A 22,559-nucleotide genomic window follows, 5' to 3' on the forward strand; every position below is an offset into this window, starting at 1 on the left:
CAGACATTCCCCATCCTGATGGGCAAAGAGCACTCTTGGTGCCTTGTAGGATCTCATTCATGTCCAGCTCCTGCTCAAACCTTGCTGGGATTCACCAGCGCACCTGAGACTCTATAGATTGTAGGAGAAACTGCTGGGTTTAGGTACCATAACCCTGACCACTGTCATGTTGTATTTAGGTACCATAACCCTGACCACTGTCATGTTGTATTTAGGTACCATAACCCCGAACACTGTCATGTTGTATTTAGGTACCATAACCCTGACCACTGTCATGTTGTATTTAGGTACCATAACCCTGACCACTGTCATGTTGTATTTAGGTACCATAACCCTGACCACTGTCATGTTGTATTTAGGTACCATAACCCTGACCACTGTCATGTTGTATTTAGGTACCATAACCCTGAACACTGTCATGTTGTATTTAGGTACCATAACCCCGAACACTGTCATGTTGTATTTAGGTACCATAACCCTGACCACTGTCATGTTGTATTTAGGTACCATAACCCCGAACACTGTCATGTTGTATTTAGGTACCATAACCCTGACCACTGTCATGTTGTATTTAAGTACCATAACCCCGAACACTGTCATGTTGTATTTAGGTACCATAACCCTGAACACTGTCATGTTGTGTTCCATCCCCCTTCACCCCATCACTTCTATCTCCCTGACCTCATGACCCTCATCTTGGTGCTCCTTTGCCCTGAGGACTAGAGGGACATGCTCATCCCTTCACTTCCTTCTGCTCTCAGCCTGGATGCTCTTTTCCTCCCCTCACACCAAAACAGCCACACGAAGGCAACAGGAACCAGAATGAATTGAACACATTGGTGTCCATTTGGTGCCCTCATGTGAAGAAGCCAAATGACTGCCTTAAGTGCTCCACCTTCCTACAGCAGGGGCAGGGGACAAGGGCCTGTAGGGCCAGGCCAAGGGGAATGGCTTGAACCTGCCCATTGGAGCCTGAGCTGAGCTCTTAGGCAGAAGCTGTTCCCTGGAGGGTGCTGAGTCAGGACTTACCCCTCAGTAAGGGGAAGGATGAAGCTACCGCAAGCAATTGCCATGCTCAGGAGGGCTGGAGCAGTGTGGGACCGGTCACAGCAGGAACACCGGAGCGGAGGGAGATGCTCCAAGGGGGGTTTCCTCTGTTCCCACCTCCCGTCCTCAGGCAGAGCAGCAGCCACAGCACCACCTGCTGCTGCCCTGCGGCACTGCAGCAGCCGCGGCCCCTCCAAGGGGGAACGGGCAGGGCAGCCCTTGGGGCATGGGATCATGGAACCCCAGCATGGGTTGGATGGAAGGGACCTCAAAGCTCCTCCAGCTCCAACACCTGCCACAGGCAGGGACCCCTTCCACTGGAGCAGCTGCTCCAAGCCCCTGTGTCCAACCTGGCCTTGAGCACTGCCAGGGATGGGGCAGCCACAGCTTCTCTGGGCACCCTGTGCCAGCGCCTCAGCACCCTCCCAGGGAACAGCTTCTGCCTCAGAGCTCAGCTCAGTCTCCCCTCTCTTGGGCAGGTTCAAGCCATTCCCCTTGGCCTGTCCCTCCAGGCCCTTGTCCCCAGCCCCTCTCCGGGTCCCTGCTGGCTCCCACCGCAGGACACGACCCCATTGGGGCCGATGGGGCCGGAGCGGTCCCGGTGCCCGGAGCGGCCGCACCAGAGACCCCGGTACGGGGTACAGGAGGGGGGGAACGAGGGGAAGAAACGCGCACCGCGCATGCGCAAGACGCCTAGTCCCGCCCTCTGCCCCTATTGGCCTGCTGCGGGTCGCGCTCAGCCAATGGGGCGGGCGGGAAGGCGGGCGGAGGGCGGTGGGGCCTGCCAAGATGGAGGAGTACGCGAGGGAGCCCTGGTGAGCGGCGCCGGTTGGGTCCGGTTGTGGGGGGGGATGAACCGGGATGAACGGGATGGGACCGGGGGAGAACCGGATGGGAACGGGGGGAGCCCCCCCCGCCGGCGGGGGGGTGTGCGGCGGCTGTGGGGAGTGCGGCTGCGTGACCTTGGTGAGGCCCCGCTGAGGCAGCGGCCTGGCCCGCGGCCTGCGGCCTGCAGTGAGCGCCGGTACCGGGCCCGGCCGAGCCGCGCTGAGGGGGGGAAGCACCGGCGGGGGTTCGGGCCCGGCTCGGCCTCCGTCGGGGCGGGGGGATGGGCCGGGCCGAGCTCCGGCTGTGTACGGGGCAACGTAAAGCTTGTGGTGTGGTAGAGAACCGTGGCAACGGGTAATAAACCGTTCTAACGGGTAAAGAACAGTTCAAACGGGTAAAGAACCGTTCCAACGGGTAAAGAACTGTGCCAACGGGTAATGAACCGGTCCAACGGGTAAAGAACCATTCCAACGGGTAAAGAACTGTGCCAACGGGTAAAGAACTGTGCCAACGGGTAATGAACCGTGCCAACGAATAATGAACCGTGCCAACGGGTATTAAACTGCCCCAATGGGAGGGGAGGCTCAGGAGCAGCCCCTCAGCTCCACTGACACCGCCTCCCCATAGCACAGAGTGGGTCTGTGAGCAGGGTGAATGCTCTGTACCGGTTGCTGTGAGCTCCCCCCTCTCATAGCCCCCCAGCACACCCCTCTGTGTGTGTCCCCCTCGCACCGTGCCCGTGCCTAAAGGGGCTGCAGGAAAGCTGGAGAGGGGCTTGGGACAAGGGCCTGTAGGGACAGGCCAAGGGGAATGGCTTGAACCTGCCCAAGAGAGGGGAGACTGAGCTGAGCTCTGAGGCAGAAGCTGTTCCCTGGGAGGGTGCTGAGGCGCTGGCACAGGGTGCCCAGAGAAGCTGTGGCTGCCCCATCCCTGGCAGTGCTCAAGGCCAGGTTGGACACAGGGGCTTGGAGCAGCTGCTCCAGTGGAAGGGGTCCCTGCCCGTGGCAAGGGTTGGAGCTGGAGAAGCTTTGAGGTCCCTTCAACCCAAAGCAGACTGGGATTCTATGAATCCAACCTTACCTTGCATGCAGCAGTGAGCATGTGGTTTCCTTCCTGTGAGGGTTGCCCTTAAAGTCAGGGAGCCATCAGTGACATAAAACTTGTAGGTAAGTGATAGATTAACAGTGGAATCACCTCTTTTATTCTCTTCCAACTCTCTCCCCCACTGGGCTCTGGTGCTGGTGGGGCTGTGGGTGCTTAGTGTCAGCTCTGGGATACCCACACATGGAATGGTTGGGATGGTATCAAAGAGGTTTCCTCCTTGAAAAGCTGCTCCTGAGGGTGCTGGAGGGAGTTTCAAAGGAAAAGGAAGAACCCCAGAGGGAGCAGGTAATGAGCTTGACATTGAAGCAGGGTTAAAGAGAGGCAAGTGTGTGATTGGGGTCTGATTAATGAAGCTCCTGTAAAGAGCAGTCCCTGCTCAATTGGGATTCTCTGACCTTGTGGGCAAAGGGAGACCACTTTCCATAATTCATCTGGATTTCCAGAAGGCCTTTACTGAGAGCTCTGTCAGCAGGTTAATGAAGGGAGCTTGTGATGGAGATGTTTTATTCATAACAGAGCAGATCACAATCAGGAGATGGGGAGGAGAACAAACCCTCATCAAAGCAGCCCTGAGAAGAAAGGCTTGGGTTGCTTTTCATCTTGGCATCTCTGCCAACACAATGAGCCTGGAGCCTCTTCCTCATCATTAAAAGTACAGGGAGAAGGAAAAGAAAAGAGGGAGGAAATGTGAAAATGGGGGAAAGGGAAGGAAAATGTGATTTGGGGCTAAAGAATTGAATTGAGTTGAAGCTGGATGGGATTTGTGGGGAGCTGAGATGAAAGCCTGGTGCAGGCAGGGTGACAGGGGATGTGTGAAGGGATGATGTGTGATCCTCCTGTGTAACAAATCCGTGTGGGGCTGGGCTGCTGCTGCCACTGATGGCACTGGGCTGGGGTTCTGGTGCTTCAGAGCAACCAAGTGATGCCAAAGCAAAGCAAGTGACTGATGCCAAGAGGGCATTTCCCTTCCTTTGGTGATGGTGATGCTCTGCTTGCTGCCAGGGAGAGGTTCCGGGGTAGTGATGGGGTGAGGAGAGGCTGTGCTGGGGGCTGCAGGGCTGAGACATTGATCTCAGGAGATGAAGAACCATCTCATGACAAAATGTAGTGACAGGACAAGGGGGGTGGCTTCAAACTGAGAGAGGGGGATTTACATTAGATACCAGTACAGAGTCACAGCATCCCACAGGGGCCTCAAAGCTCCTCCAGCTCCAACCCCTGCCACGGGCAGGGACCCCTTCCACTGGAGCAGCTGCTCCAAGCCCCTGTGTCCATCCTGGCCTTGAGCACTGCCAGGGATGGGGCAGCCACAGCTTCTGTGCCAGCGCCTCAGCACCCTCCCAGGGAACAGCTTCTGCCTAAGAGCTCAGCTCAAGCCACCTCCTAAACCCTGCAGTGCTGGGCTTTGCTGGATTTTGATGGCAGATGAAGGCAATACAATAACCTGGTTGTATTTTGATGTCACCAGCAGTGGGGCAGTTAAGAGCAGGTTGGTGCTCACCTAGTTTAGGAGTCCAGGTTAGTGGTGGGGAGCTCGTGTTTGGTTTGAACCCCAAATTAAAGCTCATCTCACTGGTGTTCAAAGCCTTTGCTGTCAGCAGCGTGCTCTTTGTTGCAAAGCTTTTGCTTGTCGATGGGAAGCGTTTGATGCTCTGTGTTGCTGGAGTCCCTTCAGCCTCCAGCAGGGGCTGTGTTTCCTTTGAATGCACTTCAAAGAGCCAGGATGCAGCAGGAAAAACCTTTCCAGTCGAACAGAAGATGCCTTTGAAGTCTCTCATTTAACGAAGCAGAGCTCAGAAGGAGCCTGAGCCATGGAGGTGCTTTGAGAGCTGAACCTGCTTGAATTTACCACTGCAGTTTCCTGAGAGAGCAGTCAATGTAAAGCTCTTTACACTCCCAAAGTAGGACAGGGCTGGAATTCTGCAGGGGTTTTCCATGCTGGAAGCATATCTCCTTGCCTTGGGTGAGGAGCTGAGCTGCAGCTGACACTGCTGCTCCAGGGAGGTGGCTTCTTGGGCTCTCCCCAAAGGTCGGGTTGTTTCCCTATGGGATTTATGACTTGCTGGCTGGAAGGCCATGCAGCTGGCACCCCAGTGCAGGGGCAGTGCCTCCTGTACAGCTTCTGGCACCACTTCCCAGGATGTAATTCCGTGTTTGCATCCTTCTCTCTCTAGTCCCTGGAGGATAGTGGATGACTGCGGAGGCGCTTTCACCATGGGAGCCATTGGAGGTGGCATCTTCCAGGCTATCAAGGGCTTCCGGAACTCCCCAGTGGTAAGCCAGTCATTGCAGAGCATGCTCAAGTGCTGTCTGCTCCTTGCCTCTGCCCAGCTGAAGGGACAGAGGAGGGTTAAAAGCCATGTCGTGGATCCAGATCTGAGGATCAGCTCAGGCTCCATGTGGGTCCTTCATCATTCTGTGTACAGGGACTAAAACTTCTCAGAATCCCAGCCTGGTTTGGGTTGGAAGGGACCTCAAAGCTCCTTCAGCCCCAACCCCTGCCACGGGCAGGGACACCTTCCACTGGAGCAGCTGCTCCAAGCCCCTGTGTCCAACCTGGCCTTGAGCACTGCCAGGGATTGGGCAACCCATTCCACTGTCCCACCACCCTCATAATGAAGAACTTCTTCCCAGTATCTCATCCAACTTTCCCCTCTTCCAGCTGGAAGCTGTTTCTCCTCATCCCATCCCTCCAGGCCCTTGTCCCAAGCCCCTCTCCAGGTTCCCTGCAGCCCCTTTAGGCACTGGAGCTGCTCTCAGCTCTCCCCTTCAGGAGCCTTCTCTTGTCCAGGCTGCTCCAGCCCAGCTCCAGAGCTGCTCCAGCTCTCCAGCTGACCAGCAGGAATGACTGAATTTGGGAGAACCATGAGCCTACAGCTGAGCACACTGCTCCTGCTCTGTGGGCAAATGAAATAGGGTTGAGGTGATTGTACTGGAATAGACCCAATGGGAACATGACGTGCCAAAGTGTGGTTTTCCTTTAACCCAGCATGAGGTGCTCTTCCTCTGGGTGTCCATGGGTAGAATCCCTGTGGTTCCCTACACCAAATGCTGCTGTTGGCTCTGCTGGTGTGCAGAGTGTCAAGTGGCCCAGCACCAGATAGGAACAAAGGAATGATGCACCTGGAAAATAAACAGGCTTCTCTTGCTGAATGTCCTCTTCAGCCCCTGCAGGCCACTCAGACAGGCTTTGATCTCAAAGTGGTTCAGGCCTGGTGCTGTAATTCCTTTCTGTAGTTGACAGGGATTCATAAGGCTGTGATAAGTACTAAAGCGTGTGGAAAATGTGTTTTCTGTCAGCTCCTGCTCACAGCTGCTGTGGAAATAGGTTGGGCTGGTGGCAGCTTTGTGCTGTACCCAGGCAGATGGGCTGTGAGGCTTCACTCTCATTGTAACTGTTGTTTCTCTTTTCCTGTAGGGTGTAAACCACCGGCTGCGGGGCAGCTTGACAGCAATTAAAACAAGAGCTCCACAGCTGGGAGGTGAGTGACTGGGGAGCTCAATTTAGAAGCTGAATTGCTTCTCTTGGCTGCTGAGATGAGGTCTAAATCACTGCAGACCCCCAGCCTGGTTTGTTTTGAAGGGACCTTAAAGCTCCTCAAGCTCCAACCCCTGCCACGGGCAGGGACCCCTTCCACTGGAGCAGCTGCTCCAAGCCCCTGTGTCCAACCTGGCCTTGAGCACTGCCAGGGATGGGGCAGCCACAGCTGCTCTGGGCACCCTGTGCCAGCGCCTCAGCACCCTCCCAGGGAACAGCTTCTGCCTCAGAGCTCAGCTCAGTCTCCCCTCTCTTGGGCAGGTTCAAGCCATTCCCCTTGGCCTGTCCCTACATTCCTTGTCCCAAGCCCCTCTCCAGCTTTCCTGCAGCCCCTTCAGGCACTGGAGCTGCTCTCAGGTCTCCCCTTCAGGAGCCTTCTCTTGTTCAGGCTGCCCCAGCTCAGCTCTCTCAGCCTGGCTCCAGAGCAGAGCTGCTCCAGCCCTCGCAGCAGCTCCATGGCCTCCTCTGGCCTCGCTCCAACAGCTCCAGGTCCCTCTTGTGCTGCTGCCCCAGAGCTGGATCAGGGCTGCAGGGGGGGTCTCCCCTTCACGCAGCAGAGGGGCAGGATCCCCTGTATAACCTCTGTGTGTGTACTACAATGTGTGACCTCTTAAATACCATGGAATGTAACGTGTATTGCCTGGAGAGCTGGGAACTCATCCCAGTGTTGCTTTTCCCCCCGTTTGGCTCTTTGCTGGGATGTTTCCATGGCACATCCAGCGCTGGTGCTGCGCCACCTCTTGGGGATGTGCCTGCAGCAGTGTTGGCTTCTCTGCTTTCCCTGAGTGGCTCTTGTGTCATTTCTCCCAGGGAGCTTTGCTGTCTGGGGAGGCCTCTTCTCCATGATTGACTGCAGTATGGTCAGAATGAGAGGGAAGGAGGATCCCTGGAATTCCATCACCAGCGGAGCCCTGACTGGAGCCATATTAGCTGCAAGAAGTAAGGAATTGAGGCTGTGGGTTGAAAAACCTCTGTATTCTAAATGTTCTCCTCACTGTAGTGAAGCACCTGTGATTCCTAAGGTGGAATTGCCTTTCTCAGAGGACTGGAAGGATAATTGGAGGCTTTTGTGCTGTGCTCAGGGAAGCAACAAGTGGGGAAACGTTACCCAGTTCCTTTGTATCCATGGAGGGGGAGAGTTGCTCAGTCCTGATCCTTTTACTGGTGATGCTAATGAGGCTTCATGGATGCAAAACGACCACTTCTGGTTCTGCTCCTAGGAGAGGGAATGAGTGCAGCAAGAGCCAGGTGTGCAAAGGGGACTGCAAAGTGGGGTTTTGTGCTTTTCATCTTTCAGACGGCCCCGTTGCCATGGTGGGATCTGCGGCCATGGGAGGAATTCTCCTGGCGTTAATCGAAGGAGCTGGAATTCTCTTGACAAGATTTGCTTCCACACAGTTTGCAAACGGTGAGGAGGGCCCAGGATGTGGGGGCACTGGCACAAAGCCTTTGCCAACATACCCCTGCTCTGACCATGGTCAGTGTACTCCACTGGCTGTGAGGGCTGTAGGAGGTCAGGGGGGAGGGGGATGGATGAGGCTCATCCAGTGCCTTCCCTCTGGCTGCTGGAGGCTGGAAGTGAGGCTGTCTCCTGGGCTGTCCCTGCTGCAGCCACACAGCCTGAAGGAGCAGCAAGCAGCAGGCTGTGGGCAGAGGAGGGGTTCTGGCAGGTCCCTGGGGTCTGGGTGCAGGTGTGTGGGGAGCCCTGGGTTAAAGGAGGTGATGGGGATCAGCAGATGGAGACAGAGGAGAGGTTCCCAGGAGTTAGTGGTGGTTGTTCAGTAACCTGCTTCCAAACCAACACCCCTGGGAAAACTGAGGGTTCAGTTATTTCCTCCCCTTCAGGAGCCTTCTCCTGCCCAGGCTGCCCCAGCCCAGCTCTCTCCATCTGTCAGATGCACAGAGCAGTTGGAAGGAAATCAAACCCCAGTGTTATTGGCTCCATCAGTTTGCACAGGGATGTCTGGAGCTGTGAAGCTGCTCCCAGCTCTGAGGGGGGAGTTTCTCCTGCCTTTGCCATTAACTCTTTGCCTTTTCCCCTCTTGACTCGTCCCAGGCCCTCAGTTCTCAGACGATCCCTCCCAGCTGCCGCCTGCTCCCTCGCCCTCTCCCTTCGGTGACTACAGGCAGTACCAGTGACCCTCCTCGGCTCCCGTTCTCCTCAGCTCTCCCTCCCAGCATCGGCAGCCCCAGCTGTGCTATGTCTGCCCACCAGTGGTAACCTCTGACACACACCACGCCAAGAGGAACCTTCAGCACTTCTTGGTGTCGAGCCACGCAGGAGAACTGGTAGCAAGAGGACAGGTCTATTTATTGGTGATAGGTCCCATTGCTGTCATGTTAATGAGTGTCTGGTAGAATACACGGAGGGTTCAGACAAGGACCAGCTGGAGTCTTGTCATCCTTTGGACACAGACTGCACTGGAAGCCTCTGGAGTCTTCCCTGGGATGTGGCTCTGAGCACCCGCGTTGAGCACAGCTGGAATTGAGCCTCATCCCCACTGGATTTAGGTCACTGTTTATCAGCTTAAGGAAAAGAGTTTTATCTACACCCAGGTTTGCCAGTCCTAAAGTGAGTATTAGCAGAAGGCACAAGCTAGTGGGAATTCCTTCCAGCAACACCCATTCCGGTGCTCTTCTGTGTTTCCCACACTGCTCCCAGCCCCAGCTCTGCAGCTGAAGCTGAATCTGCCTTTTGTGGATCTGCCTCCCTTTAAACCCTGAGGCTTTGAGCCTCTGTTAGCAGGAGGTGGCAGCAAACTCATCCTGCCTCTGTGCTGCTGCTTCCTGGCACCCTGCAGTGCGCAGGACACACCAGACCCAGTCCTGAGCCCAGTTAAACCATCTGCTCTCCAGTTTGGAAGCGCGTTCCCTCTGCCAGCAGGTACCAGCTGAGAGCCAGTGAGGTTTGCTGGTGGTGCTGGCCTTGCTGGAGTAGCTGTGCTCCCAAAGTCAGGGCATCGGGGCTTTTCCTCTGCCCTGCAGGGAGCTTGGTCTCTGCTCTCTGTCAGGGAACCAAGTTAGGCCCTTGTGATAGGAGGAGAGGGTGGGGATAACACAGAAGTAGCACAGTAATGGCTGCCAAAGGGATGAATTGGGATTATACAAAGTGTAAGTGCAAATCCTGCCCCTTTCCTATGTCCACCATCCTGGAAAAGGGACATTTTCCTGTTCCCAATCCCCTGACCATGCTACAACCACTCCAGGATTCCCAGCGGTTGAGTCTCTGGTACCTTCCAGGTTCATGGAGCTGCTGTTGGGGTGTAACTTCCCAAAGCCTTACACAGTGCATGGCTGTGGCTGGGGCTTTGCCACTGACCTGGCTCCTAAAGGCAGTTTTCATGCTCCATGTCACTTGGGCAGCGCTCCTGGCTCCATCTGAGACCCCACTGTGAGGCTCAGAGAGGATTACATCCTGCCCCATCAGCTCCAGAGCATCCCCTGCGTGTCCATCATCACCTCTGTGTTCAGGCTCAGTGTGCAGCTCTCATGCCAGGGAGCTGGCCTAGGGCTGCACTGGAGAGGAGCTGCAGGCAAACAGCTCTTGCCCTCACACCTCCCATGCCCACAGGCCCTGGCGAGTCCCTCACATGTGCTTCTACACATCAAGAAACCTCTGATTCTGGGTGTCCTTCATCCCCCCCACCCGCAGCATCCTTTCTGCTGCACTGATCCCAGGCAGGAGGGCATCGAGTCCCATTAAAGCCATTCCCTTTGGCCTGTCCCTACAGGAAGGGCTGTTTCCTGCCCTCTCATCACTGCAACACCCACGAGTTCCCTGTGGCTTCGAGTTCAGCCGCTGGGTTTGGCCTCTGCCCCGGCCCCACACTGACCCTCCCGGTGCTCACCCCAAACATCCCCCCCCAAAACCCACCACCAACAGCACAACACCGAACTATTGACCTGTTTATTTCAATCAGCTACAGCAGCTCTACATTGCCCTGCCCCACTGCCCTTCCTTCCCTGCCGGAGCCAGCGAGGGGGCCGAGGGCAGTGCGGGGCCCGGCCAAGGCTTCTTGAAAGCATCGTATTAAATATTAAATAGTCTCTCTGGTACATTACTGTGTCAGGAACAAACAGAACAGGTAAAGGACAGTTCCAACCGGGGCTGTGCCCGTGCCCAGGGCTGTGGCACACACCGGGCTTGCATGCTAGGGGGAATGGGGGGACCCCGGTGCAGCTGAGCCAGGGCTGGCTGCCAGCGGCCGGTGCTGCAGGGGAAAAGGGGTTGGGGGTGTGAGGATTTGGTCAACTTTGCTAAGGAATTTGTTATTTAGCTTTAAAAACCCACCCCCCCCCCCCCCCCCCCAATGCCAAGAACCCTGTGGGGTTTGGAGCCTTCCTCAGGGTTTTGTGGTGTAGCAAAGACAAAAGAGTTTAAAAAGCACTTGGGAAGCTTGGGTAAAAGCAGGCGCCCTCAGAGCAGAGAGTCGTCTGTGCACCCCCCCTCGAGGCCGTAGCGGAACTCCTGCAGGTTGGACACGCCATAGAAGTGGACGAAGGCTGCGGCCACCACGAGCACGTGGAAGATCTGATGTGATTGAAACTGAAGGGGGGGGGAGTGAGAAAACCCTTTAGAGGAGAGCCAAAGGAGCACCGGGACAACCCCACAGCTCCCCCCATTGACGGCCTCGGCCCCATCACTCACCCAGATGTCGAACTTGCCCGGGAAGAAGCGCTCGGGGATGCGGGCAGCATAGAGCCCAGCACCGGTGATGTACATCACAGCCATGAGGAAGAACCAACCCATCTGGCCCACGGTGGTGGCTTTGACGAAGCCCTCGGCGATGGTGAAGTGCATGGTGGGCACCACCCCGCTCAGCCCCAGCCCCAGGAACACGCCTATGATGGAGAGGAGAGACCAGCACCTCCCAGAGCCCATCCTGCACAGGGACCGTGCCCTCGGCTCACACCACAGCCTCACAACCTTGAGGCGAGGCTGTGCCGGAGGCGTTGGATCGGGGAAGGTGCAGGAGCAATGCCCAGAGGGAAGAGTGGGATCTTCCCAAAGGCCTCCCGGGGCTGGGGCAGCCCCTACCTGCTCTGGTCTGCCTGTGCTTGGGGGTGGCGAAGCGGTCCCACTGCGCGACGATGATGGCAGAGATGCCCAAGACGCAGACGATGGAGAGGTAGATGAGTCTTGGCTGGGGGGAGCAGTAGAAGGAGTAGTAGAGCCATGGGACGAAGCTTCCCATGATCAGCAGTGCAATTCCTGAATAATCCAACCTGCAGCCAGGGTGCAATGAGAAGGGAGTCAAAGGGGAGCCCCCAACAACCCCCTCCTCGTGTCCTCTGGATGACAGCACCGGTACCCAGCCCCGAGTGTCCCTGTGGAGAGGCCACTGCCGGGAACCCCTTTGGTTTGCTCCTCTCCATTTGGTTTCAGTCCAGCCTGGATCCAAACCAGGGATTCAAAAGCATCCAGGAAACTGGAAAGCACCAAATGGGCACATCCCAGCAGTGCCCCGAGAGCCCCAGAGCCCCCACAAGGGGTACAAAGGCTGCAGGTCCTGGGGTTTATCATTGCCTGAGGGCTGGAGCAGCTCTGCTCTGGAGCCAGGCTGAGAGAGCTGGGCTGGGGCAGCCTGGACAAGAGAAGGGGAGACCTGAGAGCAGCTCCAGTGCCTAAAGGGGCTGCAGGAAAGCTGGAGAGGGGCTTGGGACAAGGGATGAAGGGATGTAGGGATGGGATGAGGAGAAACAGCTTCCAGGTGGAAGAGGGAAGAGTTGGATGAGATATTAGGAACAAGTTCTTCATTATGAGGCTACTGGAACACTGGCACAGGGTGCCCAGAGCAGCTGTGGCTGCCCCATCCCTGGCAGTGCTCAAGGCCAGGTTGGACACAGGGGCTTGGAGCAGCTGCTCCAGTGGAAGGGGTCCCTGCCCGTGGCAGGGGTTGGAGCTGGAGGAGCTTTGAGGTCCCTTCAACCCAAACCAGGCTGGGGTTCCATGATTTCAAGTGCTCCTGCACAGTGCAGGGACCTCCAGCACCCAGCTCTGGTTCACTGTGGATGCACTGAACTATCCCCAGGGATAAAAGGCAGCACTTCCAAGAGGAAGAGCACTTGGATCCCACACAACCCCATGTGCTGACTCACTTTGAGAAGGTCCTCGAGACCTTCTCCGAGTGACAGTAGACAGTGTGGAAGAGCCAGGAGAAGCTGAGGCACAGCACCGCTCCCAGGAAGAACATCCCGAACACCACCTTCTCCTGGAGAGGAGCCATGAAGTACATGTTGGGCCGCAGCATGGTCAGGATTCCCAAGCACAGGAACAACACAAAACCTGCAGGGAGCACAGCACCGTCTCAAAGGGAAGCTCCCTTGTGCTCTTCCTGCTTCCCCATCACTCCATCCCCTCTTAGGGACCAGCAGCAAAGCCACAGGGGTCCCAGTGCCCCCCCCAGGCCTCAGCACCTAGCAGATGTGTCCAGATGTTGCCTGTCTCGGTGTGTATCCGGAAGATGCTCTTGAAGCAGGCTCGGAAGCTGGGCATGGGCGGGCGGTGGCCGTGCAGGAGGTAATCGTTGTCCTTCAGCCAGTCCGGGAGGACATCATAGGGGATCACTCGCCAGCGACCTTCCCACACCTGCAGCAGGACACAGGCTGCAGGTTCACAGCCACCCCAATGGCCCGGGTGGGATAAGCCCAGGAAGGGCTGGAACACAGCCTGGGATGCTCCTTCGGGAGAGGTTTGGGGTTTGTAACACAAGGGAGCCCTTAAACCAGGCACATCCTGGGATCTGCAGCTGTAGTTTTAAGCCACTCTTCCCTGCAGGGGGAATTCCCATTCCAGACTGGGAATCATAGAACAGTTAGGGTTGGAAAGGGCCTTAAGATCATCCAGTTCCAACCCCCCTGCCATGGGCAGGGACACCTCACACTAAACCATGGCACCCAAGGCTTCATCCAGCCTGGCCTTGAACACTGCCAGGGATGGAGCAGGAGGCCTGGATGGCACCAGGACCAGGCTGGTTCTCAGCTCATGGCACCCAATGAGACCGGTAACAGCTCCCATGGAGAGGACCCAGCAGCACCAGGACTGCTCCATGGGGGGCACAGCCCCAGCATCCCCTTCCCACAGCATCCCCATGCAGCACCGGACACAGCACCGGGGTTCAGGACCCGGACACAGCACCGGGACACGGCACCGGGACACGGCACCGGGACACGGCACCGGGACACGGCACCGGGACACAGTACCGGACACAGCACCGGACACAGCACCGGGACACAGCACCGGGACACAGCACCGGGACACAGCACCGGACACAGCACCGGACACAGCACCGGGACACAGCACCGGGACACAGCACCGGACACAGCACCGGACACAGCACCGGGACACGGCACCGGGACACGGCACCGGGGTTCAGGACCCGGACCCGGCTCCATCCTCCTGTACCTTGTACACGAACTCCTCCATCTTCTCCATGGCGTGGTGAGCCTGCAGCGGCAGCGTCAGCACTCGGACCACCTCCTCCTCCGCCTCCTCCTCCTCCTCCCGGGCCGCTGGGCACGGCGGCTCCTCGGCCTGCGGGGAACCAACACCGGGTACGGGAGGAGCGGAGATCACGGAGCCGCATCCCATGCACCGGGACGGGCAGGACCCCCCCTCACCCCCCCCCCCGTCGGTGCTTACAGCGGCGGAACCGGCTGCTCCCGGCTCCCCCTTCTCCTCCAGCAGCGGCCCCAGCTCCGCCAGCTCCAGGTGCGCTCGGTCGCGGCCGGCGGAGCCCAGCGCGGAGCCCGGCCCGGCGGCGGAGGCCTTGCGGGACGCCATTGAGGGGAACGGGGACGGGGCCTCCGCGTCCTTCTGCGGCCGCGCTGCGGGATGGGGAGAGCAGAGAGGTGAGGAGCGGCGGCACCGCCACACGGACGGCGACACCGGTAACGGTAACGGCAACGACACCGGTAACGGCAACGATACCGGTAACGACAACGGTAACGACAACGGTAACGACAACGGTAACGACAACGGTAACGACAACGACAGACACTGATTACGACACCGATTACGACACCGACACCGGTTACGACAGCCCCGGCCCCGCCGCACTCACCGGCCGCTACATCCCGGGCAGGGCGGCGGCACCGGCGGCCCCGGAAGCGACGCTGAGGAACCGGGGAAGCTTCCGCTCCTTTCGGGGGCTGAGGCCCCGCCCCTTAACAAAACGCCGCTTTCTGATTGGTCACTCCGGCTGTCTGTCTCTCCCGCCCCTGTTGCGATTGGAGGAGACGCAGCAGCAGCCCCGCCAGCCTCGCTGCGGGCTTGTCTCTGTGGTCGCGCACTCGGCTGCCCCCTACTGGTGGGGGGGGGATCGGTGATGGAGCCGGTTCAACGGGGGGGGGGCTCCACCGGAGGCTCCTCCGCACCGGTACCGGATGCCCGAGGCCCCCCCCCCCGCACCGGTACCGGATGCCCGAGGTTCCCCCCCCCGCACAGGTACCGGATGCCCGAGGTTCCCCCCCCGCACCGGTACCGGATGCTCGAGGCCCCCCCCCCCCCGCACCGGTACCGGATGCTCGAGGCCCCCCCCCCCCCGCACCGGTAACGGATGCCCGAGGTTCCCCCCCCCGCACCGGTACCGGATGCTCGAGGCCCCCCCCCCCCCCGCACCGGTAACGGATGCCCGAGGTTCCCCCCCCCGCACCGGTAACGGGTGCCCCAGCCCCCCCCCGCCCCCCTCCCCGGTCTGTGGGTCCCGGCTCCGCTTTCCCTGCCGGGCTCCGGTTACCCCCGTGAAGGAACCCGGTGCGGGCGGACAATGGATCCGGTTCCCCATCAATGATTCATGGCCGGGAGCTCCCAGCGCTCCCGGTGCCGTCGGAGCCCCCGCAGGGTGAGTGCCGGGGGTGCCCTGGGGCTGCAGGGGATGCTCGGGCTGGGGGGGGGGGGGTTCAGGCTCTGCTCTCCCCTCCATAGGGACCAACGCTGCCCGGACCCCCCATGGGTGTCCTGAGCTGTGTCAAGTACCTGATGCTCATCTTCAACGCGCTGGTGTTTGTGAGTGCCCCCCCCCCCCCCTCCCCATTGCAGTGATGGGGACCCGGCGGAGCTCACGGCACCCCCCGGTCCCCATGGGGTGCTTGGGGATGGTCCCTGCGCCCCATAACCGCGGCGCATCCTTAGGCCGGGGGCACCAGCCTGGTGGCCGTGGGGCTCTGGGTGGCCGTGGACCCATCCGGCTTCAGGCACATCGTGGCTGCCAACAGGGTGCTGAGCGCCGGTGCCTTCCTGCTGCTGGCGCTGGGCACGGCCCTGGCGCTGCTCGGCTTCCTGGGCTGCTGGGGGGCCCTGCGCCGGAGCCGGGCGCTGCTGCTGGGGGTGAGTGGGAGCCCCCATTGGGGTCCCCGTGTGCCCCATCCCTCCTGGACCCATTGCATCCATGGGGCTGGAACAGCCCGTTCAGCTCAACCCTTCCCCAGCCCTGCCAAGGCCACCCCTGACCCATGGCGCTGAGGGGGTGTGAGGTGCAGCCCTGGTCCAATGCACCCTTTGGGGGGAGATGATGGAGCCCCCACCTTGTGCAGAGCCCCAAGGATGTGAACAGCTACCAGTGAGGGGCTCTGCCTTGTCCCTTGTGGCATTCCCAAGCCAACAGCAAGGGTCAGAAGCCCCTTTCTTGTCGTCCCCCCCCCCGTGTCCCTCGGTCCCAGGGCACAGGCAGGGCTGGCTGCAGAGGAAGAGCTGGAATGGGGCTGGTCTCTGACGCCTTCATCCCGATGCTTTCCAGTTCTTCATCCTCGTGAGCATCGTCTTTGTCATGCAGCTCGTTGGGGCCGTTCTCTTCCTGCTGCACTGGAAACAGGTACCGGCCCCTCTGGGTCTGCTGTGGGGGCAGCCTTCATCACCCTCACCTTCATCACCCTCACCTAAGCCTCACACTGGGTGGGTGGGTAGAATGGGGCTGGTTCGAGGTGGGCCCCATCCTTGGTACCCACAGATGCAGCCGGAGCTGCTCCTGTCCGAGCTGCGGAGGAGCTACCGTGGGGATGAGGGTGCCGAGGTCTTCTCCACGGCCTGGAACACCCTCATGGTCACGGTGAGCACCCATAGGACCTGCCCAGGGTGACCCCCAGGGCTGGGCTGTGGCATCACCTCCGCGTTGGCAGCACATTGATGGCGTTCCCCTTCCCTTCCAGTTCTCCTGTTGTGGCGTTTTAGGACCCGAAGACTTTGGGAACGGTTCCTGCTTCCAGGAGCTGCACCCGGGAACTCCGTGGCCACGTGTGTGCTGCACCCGCGATGGGCTCCTGCAGGCAGGGCAGCTGCTGGGCTGGGAGCAGTGCCGGGACCGGAGCCCTGGCTACATCCATGAGCAGGTGGGGGACCCCCTCCCTCCATCACTGTCTCCTCCTGCCTGCACCTGGGTCACCCCCTGAGCTCCCGGCCCCATTGGGAGCACGCGGAGCCCCTCTGGCATCTCCCTCTTCCAGGGCTGCTTCTCTGCCTTCGGACGGACCTTGCAGCACTTTGTGTCTCTGCCTGGGATCTGCAGCCTGGCCGTGCTGGGCATTGAGGTGCTGGGATGGGGCTGGGATGGGGCAGGCTCTCTGGGGGTGAAGGGAGCAGGATGGGCTGTCCCCAGCCTCTGGCTGCCATCAGCACCCTCAGAAGGCACACACAGGGTAAACCCACCGGGGGTGAAGGATGGGGGGGGTTTGACCTGCTCCCCCCTCCTGTCATTGCAGATCTTCGCCATGTTCTTTGCCTTTTGCCTTTACTACAACTTCGACTGAGCAGGATGAGGCCCGGCAGGGAGCAGCCCCAAGGCTGGAGCCAGCAGCAGGAAGGATGCTCCAGGTCCTGGTGTGTCAGAGCATTCCCTGCCTGCTCCTTCCCAAGTCCCATCTCTGCTCCTATGGACACAGAAGCCTGGGCCTGGCTCCCGTGCCTCAGAGCAGGGACAGGACATGGGTTAAAGGCCCTGCAGGCTCCTGTGTGGAGCAGGAGGTGTCCCTCATCCTGCAAGCCCTCTCCAGCTGAAGGGTGCTGGTGCCCATCTCTCCTCCCCATCCCACTGCCAGACCTGTGGGCACCCTCTGGGCTTTTCCTCACCGCACTGCACTGGTGCCTGTCACTGGTGAGACACCACATCCAGGCACAGCTGCATCCCCTGACCTGGGCCAGGCTGCAGCCAGAGTCTAACACGGCTCTGGAAAGCTGGAATTCCAAGGGTCAGGAGACTGAAGCTTGCAGGATTTGTGTCCTTTAGTGACGGGAGAGTAAACCAGGAACCAAAATACTTGGTGCTGTTGTCAGTTCTCTGAGAGCAGGAGGGCAGAAGCTGGAGCAGCACTTCCCATTCCCCTGTGGGATATCCCATAAACTGCCCCCCCCCAACCAGAAATCCAGGTAAAGCTTTCTGGTTTATTTACACAATGGAACATTCCATGGGGGGGGGGGGGGGGGGGAACCCTAGGAAAAGGTGCTGCAGCTCCAGCACCGAGGCCCAGCTGTGCACAGGGAGAAGGGCAGAGCCCCAAGGACAAACCCCATTCAGGATTCCAGGCGAGGGCTCTTCTCCTTCTTGCTCATGCTGCTCCCTTTCCTCTTCGGGGCAGCACCTCCCTCGGGGGCATTCGTGGCACTGGGGTCCAGCTTCTCTCCCAGAGCCTGTGATAACAGGAGCAGGATGTGACCATGGAGCTGGGCCTGGTGGGTCCGGAGCAGCCTGAGAGGGGATCCCATCAATAGCTCAAAGGTGGTGCCAGACCCTTCCCAGTGGTGCCCAGGGACAGGACAAGGAGCAATGGCCAGAAACTGAAGCACAGCAAGTGGTTCTGCCCATGGAGGGTGGCAGAGCACTGGGACAGGCTGTCCAGGGGGGTGCAGAGTCTCCTTCTCTAGAGACATCCCAAACCCAATGTTAGAGTCGTTGCATTTTAATGATCTTAAGTAAAGTATAACCAAATTAAAGGCATCCAAACCACGGGACAGAAGGGGAGGGGAGAGGAACACTGCACAAAGTGACTATGGAAGGCAAAGGGATAAGAAGGGCTGCTCACGTGGGGGGTGCTTCTTACCCTCTTCTGCTGGCTCGCATACTTCTCAGTCCACTCCCTGGCATTCAGCAGGAAAAGCTCCTTTTTGTACTTGTACTCTGAAGACTGAACATGAGGCAAAGAGAGATCTGACTTCATGCAGACATGAAGCTGGGCCTAAGGTCTTACTTTGGGACCTTTAAACCCGATCAACCCCCCTGCGAGCACAGGGCACAACACATGAAGTGTCTGCTGAAGGAATACATGCTGCTGCCTGCACTGGCAGGACAAGAGCTGCTCCAGCTGCCCCTGGGCAGCACAGGCAGGCCCCCAGGCCCCTGCTGCTTGTGTGTTAATCCAGAGCAGGGCAAGGGGAAGGACAGCCCAAACCCAGCACCCTGCTCCTGCCCTGTCTGTGCCTGCAGCTGCAGAGAGGAAGAGCTCACGCACTATGGATGCCATGAGAGGGTCATCGGGGTTGGGCTCTGCCATCAGCAGCTGTATGGAGGTCAGCAGAGTGGAGATGTTCAAGGAAGGTGTCCATGCACCCTGCAAGGAAATGGGGTGAGAGCAGCAGTTAGAAAGGATCCTGGGAACCCCCCCCAGCCCTGATCCAGCTCTGGGGCAGCAGCACCAGAGGGACCTGGAGCTGATGGAGCGAGGCCAGAGGAGGCCATGGAGCTGCTGCGAGGGCTGGAGCAGCTCTGCTCTGGAGCCAGGCTGAGAGAGCTGGGCTGGGGCAGCCTGGACAAGAGAAGGGGAGAGCTGAGAGCAGCTCCAGTGCCTAAAGGGGCTGCAGGAAACCTGGAGAGGGGCTTGGGACAAGGGATGTAGGGACAGGCCAAGGGGAATGGCTTGAACCTGCCCAAGAGAGGGGAGACTGAGCTGAGCTCTGAGGCAGAAGCTGTTCCCTGTGAGGGTGCTGAGGCGCTGGCACAGGGTGCCCAGAGAAGCTGTGGCTGCCCCATCCCTGGCAGTGCTCAAGGCCAGGTTGGACACAGGGGCTTGGAGCAGCTGCTCCAGTGGAAGGGGTCCCTGCCTGTGGCAGGGGTTGGAACTGGAGGAGCTTTGAGGTCCCTTCCAACCCCAACCAGGCTGGGGTTCCATGAAACATGCCCATGGGCTGCCTAGAGAAGCCTCAGGACTGGCATTTAAACCTCATCTGCTTACAAGCTGCCTCAGGATGTGCAGCACTTCAGCCCCCTCAACACCCAGGCAGTGATGGCCTCTCTGAGGAAGCCTGACTGATGCCACATCCTCCCTGGCTCTGCTTGGTGGGACCAGGGTAACCCATATCCACAGAACCACCTAATGCCTTCTGACAGCAGTCCCTAAAACCTTCTGTAGAAGCAAAGATCATGTTCTAGTCTCTAAACAAAGGAGATGCTGCTCAAAAGCTTTATTCCCGTGCTCCTGCATAAATAAGTCAGTAGCAAACAGACATTCAAGAAGGGTTTTACAAGAACAAGACAAGGAGGTCACTGGCGTGCTCAGGCCCAAGGAGCTCTCTTACCTTTGGTGGTAATTTAAGAACATCCAGGCAAATCCTCCCAGCAGAGTCAATGTTAGGATGATAAATTGGGGTCAGAAAGCGAATCTTGGGGGGCTCAAAGGGGTACCTTTAAGGACAAGGGTCAAGAAACATAAAGTAACTTTCCTCTCTACAGCAGCACCCAATAATGGCATCATTCCCTCCCCTGACCATGTAGTAAGTGGCATCCTTCCCTGCAGATGCCTGGAGGAGGTAAGGCTCTGCCTTCACCACATCCCACTAGCCCTTCCCACAAAGCAAACATGGGAAGAAGCTTTCCAGTCAGGAACAAGCTCCTTTCCAGGAAGCTTTGAGGCTCTATGAGGAGGCAGGGATCTTGTCCTTGTGCTTTTAATGACACACTAGAGAATGTCCCATGTGAAACAAATACAGCAGCTCATGGAAATCAGCTGATGATGTTCCTTAAATGAAGGTTCTCATGTAATCCACCCCATTCTTTTCGCCTCTCATCAAAGACAGACCTAAAGGCAGCACTTACAGCAAGGATCTCACCTCAGTTAACCGAGAGCAGCACTACCGCAGCTGCCTCACTAGATGTCGTTGCCCACTCACCTTTCAGGAACAAGGATTTCCAGGTCGAATATCCCCTTCTCATAGGGCGTGCCTGCCCCTCCTACGAGTTCTTTAGAAGCAAGATTCAGACAGAAGCGTTACATTCAAACCCATTGCAACTCATCCACCAGCATCTGTAGCGCTTACAGACCCCTTAAGTCCAAGAGCAAGGCACAAAGATGTCATTTGTGAAACCACTTCCACCCCACGGCAACCAAAACTTAAAGCCAACCCAAGCCAAGCCTCCCACCCGGAGCATCCACGTAACCCATCAAAGCCGATGGTACCCACCAAACCCGGGCTCAGACCGCAGCACATCCCCCGAGGGCTACGTACGTGCTCGGAGCTGGTCCGCCCGCTCTGCCCCTTGCCAGCAGGTGATGCCCGGAGGCGGCTCCGTGCTCAGGAGCGAGAGCTCCCTCTTGAGCCGCGATGCTCTCTGCATTGGGGCCGCTCGGAGAGGCCGCTCCGGGGTTCTCGCTGCCCCAACGGGATGGCGACAACAACAGCGTTAAATAACAGCGGTTAATGCACACTGCGGCTCCTCCCGGCCAAGGGGATGAACCCGCTCCAGGCTGGGAGAGCAGACCCAGCCCCGCTCCTGACCACCCCTCTGAGGCCAATAACCCCCCCCCCCTTTCCTGCCATGCTGGGACCCCAGACGTGCTCCGGATGGGGTCACCCACCCGTGCCCCCTCTCCCCACGCAAGGGGCACCCCAAAGCTGCCCTAGGGCTTGGGGGTTACAGGCAGAGCCCCCCCCCCCCCCCATCCCATCCACAGGGAGCACCCAGCACACATAAACCCCCCCAGGCCTCCCCTCCCACAGCACACCATGGCCTAACCCTGGCCTCCCCCCGGACTGCCCCACAGCTCCTCAGCCTGACGCCCCTCCCCCGCCTAATTACCCCCCTAATTACCCCTCTCCCCTATTTACCCCCCGTAATTACCCCTCTGCCCTAATTACCCCCTCCTCACACGCACCCGCGGCCTGAGGCGGGCAGGAGGGGCGGGGCTTCCGCCGGCGCCTAGCAACCAGGAGAAACCCCGCCCCACGCCGCCGCTGATTGGGTAAGACGAAGCCACGCCCCCTGAGTGGCGGCGGTTTGAACGCCAGGCGGAGGTGAGCTGCTATTGGAGGAGAGCAGAGGGCGGGGCATGGGCGGGGCATGGGCATGGGCGGGGCATGGGCATGGGCGGGGCATGGGTGCAGCATGGGCAGGGCATAGGAAGGGCATGGGCAGGGTAAGGGTAAGGGTAAGGGCAGGGCATGGGCATGGGCAGGGCATGGGTAGAGCATGGGCATGGGCAGGGCATGGGCATAGGAAGGGCATGGGCATGGGCAGGGCATGGGCATGGGCAGGGCATAGGAAGGGCATGGGCAGGGCAAGGGTAAGGGCAGGGCATGGGCATGGGCATGGGCATGGGTAGAGCATGGGCATGGGCAGGGCATAGGAAGGGCATGGGCAGGGCAAGGGTAAGGGCAGGGCATGGGCATGGGCATGGGCATGGGCAGGGCATAGGAAGGGCATGGGCAGGGCAAGGGTAAGGGCAGGGCATGGGCATGGGCATGGGCATGGGTAGAGCATGGGCATGGGCATGGGCATGGGTAGAGCATGGGCATGGGCAGGGCATAGGAAGGGCATGGGCAGGGCAAGGGTAAGGGTAAGGGCAGGGCATGGGCATGGGTTAGGGTTAGGAGTTAGGAGTTAATGGAGTTAATGCTTTGCAATAAATGGCTTTTGGTCTGATCACATTGGTCTCTGACTCAGTCCGTTCCGCCGCAGAGGGGGCCCCAAATTTGGCCATTTCCTGCCCCAATTCTGCAATTTTCTGCCCCAAATCTGTCATTTTCTGCCCCAAATTTGGCCATTTTCATCCCCATATTTGGCCACTTCCTGCCCAAAGTTTGACCATTTCCTGCCCCAAATGTGCATTTTTCTGTCCCATA

At 58.8% G+C, this 22,559-nt stretch overlaps 4 protein-coding genes across 6 annotated transcripts; 2 read left to right on the top strand and 2 right to left on the bottom strand.

Moving 5' to 3' along the window:
* The first annotated feature begins 1,806 nt into the window (after nt 1–1,806).
* TIMM17A (translocase of inner mitochondrial membrane 17A) lies at nt 1,807–10,564 on the top strand. The gene is made up of 6 exons (XM_034069752.1): nt 1,807–1,862; nt 5,154–5,253; nt 6,398–6,461; nt 7,328–7,456; nt 7,815–7,925; nt 8,574–10,564. Exons 1-6 carry the CDS (start codon nt 1,837–1,839, stop codon nt 8,654–8,656), a joined length of 513 nt encoding a protein of 170 aa, XP_033925643.1. The 5' UTR covers nt 1,807–1,836; the 3' UTR covers nt 8,657–10,564.
* A 240-nt stretch (nt 10,565–10,804) lies between these two features.
* On the bottom strand, nt 10,805–14,727 carry ADIPOR1 (adiponectin receptor 1). The gene is made up of 8 exons (XM_034069751.1): nt 14,581–14,727; nt 14,160–14,344; nt 13,923–14,051; nt 12,935–13,106; nt 12,617–12,803; nt 11,556–11,743; nt 11,166–11,359; nt 10,805–11,063 (listed from the first exon to the last, which is right to left on the bottom strand). The coding sequence occupies exons 2-8, from the start codon at nt 14,298–14,300 to the stop codon at nt 10,935–10,937; spliced, it is 1,140 nt and encodes a 379-aa protein (XP_033925642.1). The 5' UTR covers nt 14,301–14,344; nt 14,581–14,727; the 3' UTR covers nt 10,805–10,934.
* A 486-nt stretch (nt 14,728–15,213) lies between these two features.
* On the top strand, nt 15,214–17,777 carry LOC101874443 (tetraspanin-18-like). Its single transcript, XM_034069810.1, has 8 exons — nt 15,214–15,360; nt 15,444–15,524; nt 15,651–15,845; nt 16,255–16,329; nt 16,465–16,563; nt 16,664–16,843; nt 16,958–17,041; nt 17,213–17,777. The coding sequence occupies exons 1-8, from the start codon at nt 15,313–15,315 to the stop codon at nt 17,258–17,260; spliced, it is 810 nt and encodes a 269-aa protein (XP_033925701.1). The 5' UTR covers nt 15,214–15,312; the 3' UTR covers nt 17,261–17,777.
* A 160-nt stretch (nt 17,778–17,937) lies between these two features.
* UBE2T (ubiquitin conjugating enzyme E2 T) lies at nt 17,938–21,635 on the bottom strand. 3 transcript variants are annotated; one of them, XM_034069789.1, is made up of 7 exons: nt 21,593–21,635; nt 20,946–21,089; nt 20,610–20,679; nt 20,019–20,124; nt 18,956–19,054; nt 18,548–18,631; nt 17,938–18,137 (listed from the first exon to the last, which is right to left on the bottom strand). In XM_034069789.1, the coding sequence occupies exons 2-7, from the start codon at nt 21,052–21,054 to the stop codon at nt 18,021–18,023; spliced, it is 585 nt and encodes a 194-aa protein (XP_033925680.1). In that variant the 5' UTR covers nt 21,055–21,089; nt 21,593–21,635; the 3' UTR covers nt 17,938–18,020. The 3 variants fall into 3 exon arrangements, with proteins under 3 accessions (XP_033925680.1, XP_033925681.1, XP_033925682.1); XM_034069790.1 differs by having other exon boundaries at nt 21,559–21,627; XM_034069791.1 differs by having other exon boundaries at nt 21,576–21,615.
* Between the last annotated feature and the right edge of the window lie 924 nt (nt 21,636–22,559).

The sequence above is a fragment of the Melopsittacus undulatus genome, chromosome 16 (genome assembly GCF_012275295.1).
Source record: "Melopsittacus undulatus isolate bMelUnd1 chromosome 16, bMelUnd1.mat.Z, whole genome shotgun sequence".
NCBI lineage: Eukaryota > Metazoa > Chordata > Aves > Psittaciformes > Psittaculidae > Melopsittacus > Melopsittacus undulatus.

Bases quoted from the DNA above. Each gene is read 5' to 3' on its own strand.
- TIMM17A (XM_034069752.1), top strand. From the start codon at position 1,837: ATGGAGGAGTACGCGAGGGAGCCCTG. The intron at 5,254-6,397 runs GTAAGCCAGTCA...CTTTTCCTGTAG, and splicing joins GCTTCCGGAACTCCCCAGTG to GGTGTAAACCACCGGCTGCG. The intron at 6,462-7,327 runs GTGAGTGACTGG...CATTTCTCCCAG, and splicing joins AAGAGCTCCACAGCTGGGAG to GGAGCTTTGCTGTCTGGGGA.
- ADIPOR1 (XM_034069751.1), bottom strand. From the start codon at position 14,300: ATGGCGTCCCGCAAGGCCTCCGCCGCCGGGCCGGGCTCCGCGCTGGGC. The intron at 11,744-12,616 runs GTGAGTCAGCAC...CCCTGGCTGCAG, and splicing joins GTCTCGAGGACCTTCTCAAA to GTTGGATTATTCAGGAATTG. The intron at 11,360-11,555 runs GTAGGGGCTGCC...TCTCCATCATAG, and splicing joins GCACAGGCAGACCAGAGCAG to GCGTGTTCCTGGGGCTGGGG.
- LOC101874443 (XM_034069810.1), top strand. From the start codon at position 15,313: ATGGCCGGGAGCTCCCAGCGCTCCCGGTGCCGTCGGAGCCCCCGCAGG. The intron at 15,525-15,650 runs GTGAGTGCCCCC...GCGCATCCTTAG, and splicing joins TCTTCAACGCGCTGGTGTTT to GCCGGGGGCACCAGCCTGGT. The intron at 16,330-16,464 runs GTACCGGCCCCT...TGGTACCCACAG, and splicing joins TCCTGCTGCACTGGAAACAG to ATGCAGCCGGAGCTGCTCCT.
- UBE2T (XM_034069789.1), bottom strand. From the start codon at position 21,054: ATGCAGAGAGCATCGCGGCTCAAGAGGGAGCTCTCGCTCCTGAGCACG. The intron at 19,055-20,018 runs GTAAGAGAGCTC...ATTTCCTTGCAG, and splicing joins TTCTTAAATTACCACCAAAG to GGTGCATGGACACCTTCCTT. The intron at 18,632-18,955 runs GTGCGTGAGCTC...CCTCATGTTCAG, and splicing joins ACCCTCTCATGGCATCCATA to TCTTCAGAGTACAAGTACAA.